Source organism: Patella vulgata, chromosome 2 (genome assembly GCF_932274485.2).
Source record: "Patella vulgata chromosome 2, xgPatVulg1.2, whole genome shotgun sequence".
NCBI lineage: Eukaryota > Metazoa > Mollusca > Gastropoda > Patellidae > Patella > Patella vulgata.
The window spans coordinates 67307262-67319739 of NC_065880.2; the positions used below are offsets into that span (position 1 = coordinate 67307262).

Genomic DNA, 12478 nt, shown 5'->3' on the forward strand with positions numbered 1-12478 from the left:
TAAATATGCATTCCAAGTTTCATCAAAATCAGATGAAAATTGTGACCTGTAGAGTGTCCACAAGCTAAAAACTTGATTTTTCATACGATCATGGGTCATAATCCATGAAGTTATGGTCCAAATTATGCCAATACCGAAAGGAACCAAGATCTTTGGGAGATCGAATAAAAATTGTGACCTGTAGAGTGTCCACAAAGAAATTGTGGACGGAATTCCAGACGAACGACAATATACGTCAACATGAAAATGTGGGCGTATAAAAATCATTTGGCTTCTTGTCTCATGAACATATAATTACTGTGGGTAATTTTCCATACAATTGAATGACAACTTTAGCCTCTAGAGCATTGACAAGTATTGTGGATGATATAACATGGGTGACAACAATATACATGATTACAAGTACAAGCACATTTAAATGTGCGCATATAAAAACACTTACCATTTTACTGACACCTCCAAACATAGTGTTACATGGTACTGTACATATACAAGAAAATGGTAAACCAAGCTGTAAAACAATTATTAACATGAAAAGATAGTAAAACAAATAACTAATTAAAGATACATTATGGGAGATTAAATAGAGAGCTGGCAGTTCTCACTATAATAGTTAAAAACTAGATAATGTAAAGGGGATTTGCTGAAAATTTCAGTCAAATTGATCCGCTCTGAACCAAGATTTTAGCGATTGAATATTAGGGCTAGCCTCGATCATCATTACTAAAGTAATTAATCATGAATGGAAGTCGAACAGCAAATCGAAAGCTAATCCAATAAACATTGCAGGCTAGCGATGCCATCCAGAGTTGATTATGGTCTGGATAAGTTAATTAATGTCTACTTAATAATTTAGATAACATTTCAGGCCTAAAGAAAGACGTGCAATTGGCAGATTTAGCTCTTGCATAATGTATGTTTAACCTTCTCTGGAAAAATTAAAATTTATTCTAGTCACATTTTTCTCTTTTTTTTCAAAGAATACTTTTAGTTTACTATCATGTCTAAAATATAGAGAATTCATACTTTAGACCCCATTGTTCATTTTCTGTGGTTGAATGAAGGCATTATAAGAATGCATCATACCGATATTTTATGGTGTCTTCCAATAATTTGAGGGTCATCTCAAGATACAGAGAGTATCCAGGTTGGCAATGGGTTAAAGATGGATGGTATGACTTCTGTGGTAAAATGTATTTTACTAACCTGTAAACATAGATGATGTCCTAAACCAGATTTAGCTGCAGCACTTATATATATAACAGGTGGACGAGAATATAAAGCATCATAACCTTCTGTGGCATATTTAGGAAACTTCTGATACATAGCCAGACGACATACCTTTACTAAACCGTCTCTATCTTCTTCATGATATATCACTGATGAATCAGTAAATCTAAAATACAGAAAAACTATCCTGAATAAAGTGGAGGGGGCTAGCTTGAACACATCTCATAAAATAAACAAGTAGCGAAATCACATATGGCACAATATTTTCATTTTGCTGTCTTAAAAGGTTTAAGAGAGATAGAAAAAGAAGAATCTGATTCCAAATACACAATTAAATACTGCGATAGGGCAGGTCCATATTGATATAATATTCTAATATGGCTAGATATATTTTGATTTCGGTACATAGCGATGTATTATTTATGTACTCCTTTAAGGGCCCTTGAGTTGAGCTCCAAATTACCTTCTAAATCCACATAATGTAGTATATTATTTAATCATACCTGAACAATCTGGATAGCCAAAGTTCACAGTCAGATGTTATCTTGGCGGTAAACTTTTTTAAATGTTCTTCATCTAGTGTGGAAATGTAAGCTACAATACTGTGCGCTAGTACTGAGGCCTGACCATGTTTGTCTAAATGTTGAATCTTTGCACATCTGTTCAAGCACAAAATATCACATACAGTAATTAACTTTATAATGAATGAATGAAATATGGTTTTATGGCACGTCAGCTCCAACCGGGCTATATTGCGCCAAACATATGGTGAATCTGAGACAAATTAAAACAATATCACATAAATGAATTTATATATGTAAATAAAAACAAATATCACAGAAAATATATTAATTAAAAATAAATATAACAAATCTTTTACATATATAAATATTTAGAACGATATACATGATTAAATATATACAATTAAAATTGATTATAAAAGTTTGTCTCTTTTAAAAATGTTAGCACTTTGTCATATAGCTCCGGTTGAGCAAATAGCTGACGTACTGACTGGCAACGGTAATATTTAGATCTAATGTTCTTGAGATGTTTGCACTCAATCAAGATGTGTTTCACTGTCAAAGGAACATGACAGTGAACACATTCCGGTTGAGGCTCTCGCTTCAAAATGAAAATATGAGTTAAAAAAGTATGACCAATGCGAGAGCGACACAAAACAACTTCATCCCTCCTGTTGGTTCTATAGGAGTTGGGCCAATCTCCTAGGAGAGGCTTAATGTGATGAAGTTTATTTGTGCCTGCAAAATCCCAAGACCGTTGCCAGCGGTCATAAATAAAATGATTTATACACGAATTAAAATCTTTATATGGTATTAAAAAGGGTGATTGGGGAAGATCTAAAGCAGCTTTGGCAGCAAAATCTGCTTGATCATTCCCCCTTATATCTACGTGACTGGGGAGCCAGCAAAAGACGACGTCTTTACTGTTGAACTCGTATGATAATAGCAGATGATAAACATCTGCTACTAATGGGTGTTCAAGCTGTTTGTTGTTAATTGCTTGAAGCGAGGACAGAGAATCAGTAAAGATGATATACTTTAAAGATGAAGAGGATTGTATGAACTCCAAGGCCTGAAGAATGGCCTGGAGCTCAGCTGTAAATATTGAAGCAGCAGGTGGAAGACACACAGAAATGGTCTCAGATGGCGTCACGGTAGCCGAGGCTACCCGATCACCATCTTTAGAACCATCTGTGTAAATAGGAGCATAATCACCATACTTAGACCTTAACTCTCTAAAGAGAGATTGGAACACCGTAGAGCTAGTATCTCTCTTTTTATGTTGAGTTAGATCGAAATCGATCTTTGGGGGAGATATAGCCCACGGTGGAGTCCTAAAGACAGGGGTATTCGCAATACTGTCAAGGCTAATACCAGCCTCAGACAAAAGGGGTTGTATGCGAATACCGAATGATGGAATAACATTAGTCTTCACCAGATACAAATGCTCATAAAGAGGTCTAAATATGGTGTTAAATGAAATGTGATTTGGAAGTGATGCTATTTTCGTAGCATACTGCAGGGCCAGTTTATCACGTCTGTTGTGCAATGAGGGCTCATGCGCCTCGACGTATAAACTGTCCACTGGAGATGTACGAAATGCTCCTAAACTGATTCTAAGTCCCTGGTTGTGTATGGTGTCGAGCTCTTTGAGATAAGACTCGCGGGCTGACCCATACACAATACACCCATAATCGAGTTTTGATCTTATTAAAGCTCGATATAATCGGAGCAAGACCTTACGGTCTGCTCCCCAGTCAGTATTTGATAAGACTCTCAATATGTTGAGGGCTTTCAGACATTTCTTTTTTAGGCTTTTAATGTGGGGGATAAATGATAATTTCTTATCAAATATCAGCCCCAGAAATTTGGTTTCATCCACAACTGGAAGGCGGTTGCCATCCAAATAAAGTTCTGACAGAAATGCATGCAGACAGTCTTGGATTTCGAAAAACGAAATCCATTTTCGGTTGCCCATTGTTGAAGTGAATTCAAACAAAGCTGCAACTTACGTTCGATTATCCGCATGTCTGTAGAACCATAGCACATCTGAAAGTCATCAACATAAAGAGCGCCGTTTGTACCTGGTTTAAGGCACGCTGGGATAGTATTAATTTTAATTGCAAACAATGTTGGAGATAAAATACTTCCCTGTGGAACTCCCATTTCCTCAGGAAATGGGTCAGAGAATATTGATCCCAGTCGTACCTTAAATGACCTATCTTCCAGGAAATTTTTAATGAAGATAGGTAAGCGACCTCGTAGGCCGAGGTTATGGAGGTCGCGCATGATACCGTGTTTCCACGTTGTATCATATGCTTTCTCCAGATCAAAAAATATTGCAACTAAATCTTGCTTCTGGATGAAAGCATCCCTGACGAACGTTTCAAATCGAACGAGATGATCAAGAGTGCTCCTTTGGGACCTAAATCCACATTGGAGGTCATTAATGAGGTTGTTGGACTCTAGGTACCAAACAAGCCTTCGATTGATCAATCTCTCCATGGTTTTGCAAATACAGCTAGTTAAAGCGATCGGACGATAGTTGGTAGGATTCGTATGGTCTTTACCGGGTTTAGGGATGGGAATTATTGTGGCTTCATGCCACGAAGGGGGGAATTTCCCATCAACCCAAATCCGGTTAAAAAGATCCAGTAAAATTAAGAGAGTGGAAAAAGGTAAATGTTTAAGAATTTGGTAGTGTATTTCATCTGGCCCAGTTGCAGTATCTCGAGCTCGCTTTAGCGAATCCCGAAGCTCTGCAATGGAAAAGGTATCATTATAGCATTCATCATTGCGGGACTTGAAATTAAGTCGCCTTTTCTCCTGTTGTTGTCTAATGCCTCGAAAGGCATCGGAGGAGAAATTGGATGATGAATTAAATGAAAAAGTACTGGCCAGAGAATTAGCAATATCAGGAAATGTTGTTAAGGTGGTATTATCAACATTTAAATGATTAACTGATAATGCACTTCTTTTACCTTTAATCCTACGAATCCTATCCCATACCGACTTTGATGTGGTACGGGAATTAATCCTTGAGACGTAACCTTGCCATGAAGATTTCTTTGCTTGACGTATGGTTCTACGAGCCTTCGCCCGGACCATCTGGTATGCCGCAATATTCTCCATGGAAGGATGGTTCTTTAATCGCCTCAGGATGCGATCACGCTCTTTAAGAGCGGATTTGCAGTCATCGTTGTACCATGGTTTATTGAAACGTTTTGGTGTAGTCGTGGTTTTTGGAATCGCCTGCTCAGCCACATCTTGAAGAATTGAAGTGAATAAGGCCATGGGCTCATCTGCATCTTCTAACTCCTTTGTATCAAAAGAGAAGAGACACACAGGTTCGAAAAGAGCCCAATCGGCCTTATGCAACTTCCACCTCTGAGGTCTTTCGACCGGAGAGGGACCATTATTATCAATCAAGATAGGAAAGTGGTCACTACCACATAGATCTTCATTTACCCTCCATGAAAAATCCTGAAACAGGACCGGAGAGCAAATGGTGAGATCTAGGGAAGAAAAAGAAGCTGTGGCAGGATGTAGATAAGTAGGCGAGTCATCATTTAATAAACACAAATTATTAATGTTAATGAAGTCCGCTATTTGTTTACCTCTGTTGTTATCATCTGGACTACCCCAGAGCGAATGATGACCATTGAAATCCCCCGTAATAATAAACGGGAGAGGAAGCTGTGCAACAAGGTCATCAAGATCTCTGGGATTAAGATGTAAACTGGGTGGAAGATATACAGAGCAGAGTGTTAGAGGAATATGCAAAGTCACCCTAACTGCAACTGCCTGTAAAGGCGAGTTGAGGGTGACTTGACTCTGAGGAATATCTCCATTAAGAATAATAGAAACACCCCCATGAGCCCTACCATCACCAACTGAGTGATGATGGTAACCAACAAAATGTCTAAAAGACAAAGTGTCAGAATTCTTTAAGAAGGTTTCCTGTAAACAAATAGCTAAAGGATTGTATTTTTGGATTAATAATTGAACTTCATTAAAATTTGGTTTTAAACCACGACAATTCCATTGAATAATGGAATTTACCATTGTCAGGGAAATTTAAGTTTTGGCGGCTTACTGAGTGGGTCCACATGGACATCCACTACAGTAATGTCGTCCATCAGATCATCCCCATATTTATTGAAGAGAGTGATAGGGTTTTTTGAACCCTTTGAATCTTTCTCTCGAAATTTTGATAAATTTTTATGTCTTTTAGAATGCACTATATTCTCCTTTGCGGATGGTATACTCTTAAACTGCACCCCTGACCCAGTGGAACTGGAATCAGCAGCGTCAGCTTTAGAGTAGTGCAAGGGAGAAGCCCCCTTGCCATTTTGTGTGGGAGTATTGGGAATAATCTCAATATCTCTAGATGGAGGTAAGGAGGATACAACCTCATCAGGTAGAGGGGTAGTGCTTTGAGTCGAGCTCTCAGTGGCGCTCGAAACCCCTTTTATATGATCTGATGTAATAGTCAAAGTCTTAGGTTTTTTCTGCTTATAAGGCCAGGTTATATCTGTTTGAACAGATATGGTTTTAGAAGAGACTTTAACTGCACTTGCAAAAGACTTCCCTTCAGATGGAATGGGAAAAAGTGCAGTCAAATCTACCTGTTTTCGAGCATCAAAGTATGGTATTTTCCGCTCTGACATAACCTGTTGGATTCTCTTCTCTTTCTGCCATATTGGACATTCACGGGAATAAGCAAAGTGCTTTCCCTTACAATTTACACAACAAAACTCAGCCTGGCAGGTAGCGCTATCATGGCCTTCATGGCCACAACGAGCGCAGGTGTCTTTACCTCTGCAGACAGTTTTGCTGTGTCCAAACTTTTGGCACTTGTAGCAACGAAGAGGGTTGGATATGTAGGAATCCACAGGTATGTTTAAATAACCTGCCTTGAGAGTCTTTGGTATGTCGGGACGATTGAATGTGAGGATGTAGGTGCTTGTTGGAATCACCTTATCTCCTCGACGAACACTAATTCTTTTGACGTGTTGTACACCTTGAGAAGAAAGGTATTCTACCATTTCTTCCTCACTGCTGCCTTCAAGGTCCCGGCAACGTATTACACCTCTACTAGAATTTAAAGACCTATGGGGAGACACCTTAATAGGAATGTCTGCCAAAGACGATGATTTAAGGAGCATGGTAGCATGCTGTTCTTTGGCACATTCTATTAAGAGTGTCCCGTTCTTTAGTTTTTTAATAGCCTTGGGCTCACCGGCCAAACCAGCTATCCCCTTAGCTATTAAAAATGGCGACACTTTCGAAAGGTCTTTAGAGGGACTCTCAATTAAGAGAAACCTCGGCCAAGACTTTGACATTTTACTATTATTTTTAAATATATTTGAAACGTCCTCGGAATTAGGACGTTTCTGCTTTTGTCTTTCAATTGTTGGGGTTGGGGGGATTGGGGAATCCATGAAGTAATTTTTTTATGATTCACCCCTCGTCGTCCCCCAGGTTACTTCCCTGCCTACCAGGGGGAGGACTAGCGCGGATAACCTGCGCATGGCCTCAGGGCTCGACGAGGGGTATACTCAAGCCAGAAAGTAAAAAACTTTTCTAACCTGATTGACCCAAGCCGCCGCTCTGTACAATGTACTAGGACACAAAGGTAGTAATTGCTGAGTGAATAAACAACAGAGCATTAAACTGGGAAAGGGTACATCCTACAGAGCTAAAACGACCAAAGCCGATTGATCAGAGTGGGCCACTCTGACCTCCCGTCTAGGTGAACCATGGGCCAAAGTAATGTGTTGCAGAGAAAGGGCTCGCAAGCCAAATCCCCACTCAATTACCAGGATTCCACTCTCCACCAACACGGGTCGCAACGCACGGCAAACACGTTGCCCCATTACAGGGATCCTTTTAGTCGCCTTTTACGACACGCAGGACATACGAAGGGTATATTCTTATCACCCCCTACACCCCAGGGGGGAATTAACTTTATAAAATACCACAATCAAAGCAAGCTTTCTGAAGTATCCCTAAACCGTCTGCCCCCATAAAATCTTTAAAACCATGTCCGTCTTCATTAGCCCAGTCAGAGTTGAACAGTAGGACCCCATTTCATTCATTAAAACCATGTACAGTACATGTTCACTATTTTTATCTGTAGTCAACTTTCAGTATTTTGAAATGTCCCCCAACTTCACAACAACCAAGAATTTGTTCAGACATGTTTTCCAACTGAAAGTTTAATGCAGAAATAAAAGTTGATTTGCAGTAGATAATGCAATGGAAGTGCTAATTCAGTGGTGCTGAATTTCACCTGGTTTAAATTTGTGATTAGTCTATGTTTCAATCTTACCTCTCTCTTTTTTCATCAGCTACTTCATCCCCGATATCATCATATGTAATTAATTCTTCTACTGTCTGCATTATAATTTCTATCTTCTGTCCACTGTAAATACAAGAGCCCAACACTATATGTATGTTATCTTCTTTCTCAACAAAAAATTTTCCTAGGAGATTTAGTTTTTGCAAGAAAAAAATTTGCAGAAAGAGACATAAATTAAATTGTTGATCGGTTAGACATATGCAGTCAACATTTTTCACCTGAATTTTTAACCAAAATATTAAGTGGTGTATTTGTTATTTGTTAGTGTGATTGCCCTTGTCACTGAAAACCTGTAAACACTCTACAGGTCAGAATTTTGAGAGCATTTTTTCATATACTTGCTGTGATGTTCCTTTATAATGGAGTTATTGTTCATCTGACTTATCCCAGTATACTGTGATAACATTAACTTCCTAGAAAGCTGATGGTGGGAATATTGATTGTCACAAGGGCAATAACTCAATTAATAATCATTGATAGTCTTAGATTCTGGATAGGGTTCATCCTTATGATAACTTAATTCAGTTTCAAACGTGTTTCAAACGTATTTACAATGTTTCCAAGGTAAGAGCAATAACTCCATAAATAATCATGGCAATGCACTGATTATCGTTATGGTTCATCCTTATTTATGATGACAAAATTGATCTAAGCACGTGTCAGAACATGTCATCAAGTAGTATAGTTCCCTAATGAGAATAGACCATTCTGGACAATTATATATGATGACATTAAAATGAGGTTGTATAGAAATAAAGATTTATAATCACCAATAATGCATAATTACAATATATACTCACCTGCCTTTTAAGGCTTCTGGAATATGTGCTGTCATAGTTTTACGAAGTCTGTCTTTCCGCTCATTCTCCATCTGTCTGAAGTGAGCAAAAGTATATATAGAAGATATAGTAACGGTAATGAAGGTTAAGCACCCAAAAATACATCCAAAACAACTTTTAAAAGCAAGGTAAAACAGTAGCCTGCCATGTAAGTCACAGAGGAGCAATATATCAATCTCAAGAATTAAAGAGTTTTCACAACATCTTAAATGCAGAGACATGAATCACAATTTTGATGAAGAGTTTTACCTATTACAAGCTTCAAACAAAATTTAAAAATATGTTGCCAGCTCCTTAAACCATTTCACGATTATTGCTATCAAGATTTAATTACAAAGTGCATAACTCTAGTCATGACTTTAAATTGAAAATCAATAATAAATTAATAAGGTACATGTACATGCAAATGTTCCATATTAAGCATACTGCATGTTTATTACAAACAGAATATACCTTAACAGACATTGTTTTAACATGTATATTATGCTCACTGGCAAAGCCTATGTGTACATGTATTAATAATAATTACACCGATTGTGTTCATATGGTTTGTTGATCTCACTTCCCCATCATTTTCTATTATAGTAGTTGTATGGTGAGATTCTGTACCATCTTGTCAAAAATCTAGTGCAATGCAGGATATCAATCTATTGTATCATATTTATCATAAAACCTTATCATACAAGTTTGTATTATTTGTCATAATCTTTTTAAAATAATCATACGAATATGACACATTTTAAATACTTCAGGCATGCAACATTATTACCGTGTAGCCTATCATGCTAGAGATACAACAAACAGGAAGGAATGTGTAAAAAATCAAATGTTATCATGAAAAATAGAGAGAGGGAGAGAGAGAGAAATGGGGCTTAACGTCCACTCGACACAAACTAGGTCATTTCGGGACTAACACATGGTTCAATTTTATTTCAATAATACGCTTGCGCCTAGGGGTCTTTAGCAGTTGGAGGAAACCGGAGGACCCGGAGAAAACCCACGAGGTTGGACAGGCAACCCTACTCCTTGTCACATACAACCGTGGAATCAAAACCCCGTCAGTTGACTCAAGGACAGACCGTATGACGGTATGATACAGCGCAGCACCCACATGCTAACCATTCGGCCATCCAGCCCCCCTTCATGAAAAATAATCTTGAGGTTTATGATTGAAAAATTGTGAATTGTAATAGGCTACGTCATTTCAATGCATATGATCATATATTAAAAAATACCATAGAGATCTGTGCCCTGTTACAAAGTATCTAGTTCATCTTCACAAATTTAAAAATAACTCTTTGATCTTGGTTAAAAATAAGAGGGTTATTTATGCCCCAATAAACAATCCAACAGAATTTTAAAAAACATATCATTAAGAACTTAGTACTGCATTACTTTCACAAGCTGTTCAAAGGGATTATAAAGATACAAATTGTTTACACAGGACAGACAAACTTTTATAGAACTGATAATACATATGTCCCTTGTGCACACAGCCATTTCTAAAATGGAAACTCTCTTAAATAACATTAACTGATGTGAATTTATATAAGGCTTAAATACATGTATTACATTCATATTCATAAGCATGATAAACAAATTCAAGGGTAAACTGCTTCTTAGTTCTTAATCATGGAATTAGTCAGTAAGGTGGGAAGCAAGGGTGTTATATACCATGTATCTTTCCCTATAATTACCACAAACAACTCCATTTGGTCATCAAATTTTTACTAATGGCTGTTTTAATCTATACGACCTGTGTACTTTCTAACAAGTAAGTTTACACAACAAAAATACAACATCCTACTAAAAGTGACTGTGTTTGTGCTATGATCTAATTAATGTCTTAACATATTTGACTTTTTAGCTAATTATTGTTCATGAACACGTAAATTTCCTTACTGATTTATTCTGTCTAGAATTTCGGTATTTGTTCGAACATTTTTCTCCATTTCAGCTAGCATTGGATTCATGAAATACTGTAAGAGAAAATAAAATGAAATAAATATATTAACGCAAATTGCAATATTGTCTGTTTTAAACCCTATGATTCCACTTCAAGTAAAATCTCTTATCCTACAAGTGGAGAAAGTTCTTCAGGATTTCCTGTGTGGTTTCCTCTTGCAGGATGGAGGGCCTAGCTGATGGAACTGTGGACAGTACGTCATTACAATGGGATGGAAAAACTGAGGACCAGTGTACACATAGCGTGCATGTCTTAGAACCCTTGACAGTTCGAATTTGAAATAAAGGTATGCCACAGTACTAGTGCTGCTGATCGGGCAAAAATTACGTCATAGCACACTGCATGGCCTATACATATCTTCATTAAATTTGAGCCCAGTCGCTTCATAAAAGTAGGATGTTAAATCCCATTTAATTTCATTTCAGTATGATCATTAATTAAGCACACATATGTTGTTTGAGTGTTTATAATGAATGCAGCAAAACAACTTCTGCATACCGTAATGTAACTGTAAATATCATTCGTTATATAGAGTTTTTCCACTGGCCATGCTCGACGTACAGTTCACAAGATTTCATGTGTCATTACCTGCAAACGTCAACCATAGTAAGCTAGCAATCGCTTTTAAATATTAACCATTTCGATTGAAAGAGAAGATTTGTGTCCTTGTCACATACTATGTTTTGTGGTGTAGAATCATTTCTTGCTGGAAGTTTGAACAATATGACAGTTTAGTCATGCCATTGTGATTCTATTGACGATACAAATGTCAGATAGGATAGAGAATCTAGAGGTATCTAAATAACTTCATTTTATATTTCCGTGTGATGCTTCAGTTTCACCTAACAATAGTAAAATTAAGAACTAGACATTGGGCATTGGGATGTGTTTTTGTAGATGCGTGTAATCCACAAAGTTTGTGATAAGAAGATGCGCTTAATCAAGGGGAAAATATAACGCAAAGACTAACTCAATACCATTATATGATTTACTTTTAGGTGTTCAAAAGGGCAATACATGTACATCACTACATCTATATACTATATGTACCGGTGTTACATGTACATCAAATAAGAAAACACAAAATTGCAGTCATTGTTAACAAAGTCAAAGCAATTCTACCATCGAACTCTCTAGATCCATAATTTGGCCTGTACTACCCTGTAGTATTAGCATAGATAGTATATAGTACTACAAGTGACAGTGTAGATCTAAACTTATTATTTTTTTTAAAAAAAAAACAAAAAAAAACAAAACAATATAGACTATATTTATATTACCTGGTTGAAGTTCTGTTCTAGTGAATGGGCAGGCACCGTAACATTCGCTGTCGGACTAGGTGCTTTATTTTCTTGTTCAAGAGATTCAGTGATAGATGAGTTCATTGTTTTGATTTCGCTAGCAGATGACGCTTGGGCCATTTTCAGTTATTTAGGCCTACCGTATATTTACACGCTGGCAAGTAGATGTTAATCGTTCGCGTTGTCGTAAATCCGAAGCAAAGCGATCACATCATGGAAATAAAAGGTTCAGATTTATATAAAACATTTATATTTAT

General features: G+C 37.2%; 1 protein-coding gene across 1 annotated transcript in view; it reads right to left on the reverse strand.

Moving 5' to 3' along the window:
- The window catches only part of LOC126811168 (putative pyridoxal-dependent decarboxylase domain-containing protein 2), a 63236-nt gene extending 50848 nt beyond the window's left edge, over positions 1 to 12388 (reverse strand). Inside the window, exons 1-7 of the mRNA XM_050536692.2 lie at positions 12201 to 12388; positions 10857 to 10933; positions 8916 to 8990; positions 8086 to 8178; positions 1734 to 1889; positions 1207 to 1396; positions 443 to 511 (exon numbers count right to left, since the gene is read on the reverse strand). Of these exons, the coding sequence (XP_050392649.2) occupies positions 443 to 511; positions 1207 to 1396; positions 1734 to 1889; positions 8086 to 8178; positions 8916 to 8990; positions 10857 to 10933; positions 12201 to 12341 (801 nt within the window). The 5' untranslated portion in view covers positions 12342 to 12388. The remainder of the gene's footprint in view (positions 1 to 442; positions 512 to 1206; positions 1397 to 1733; positions 1890 to 8085; positions 8179 to 8915; positions 8991 to 10856; positions 10934 to 12200) is intronic.
- Between the last annotated feature and the right edge of the window lie 90 nt (positions 12389 to 12478).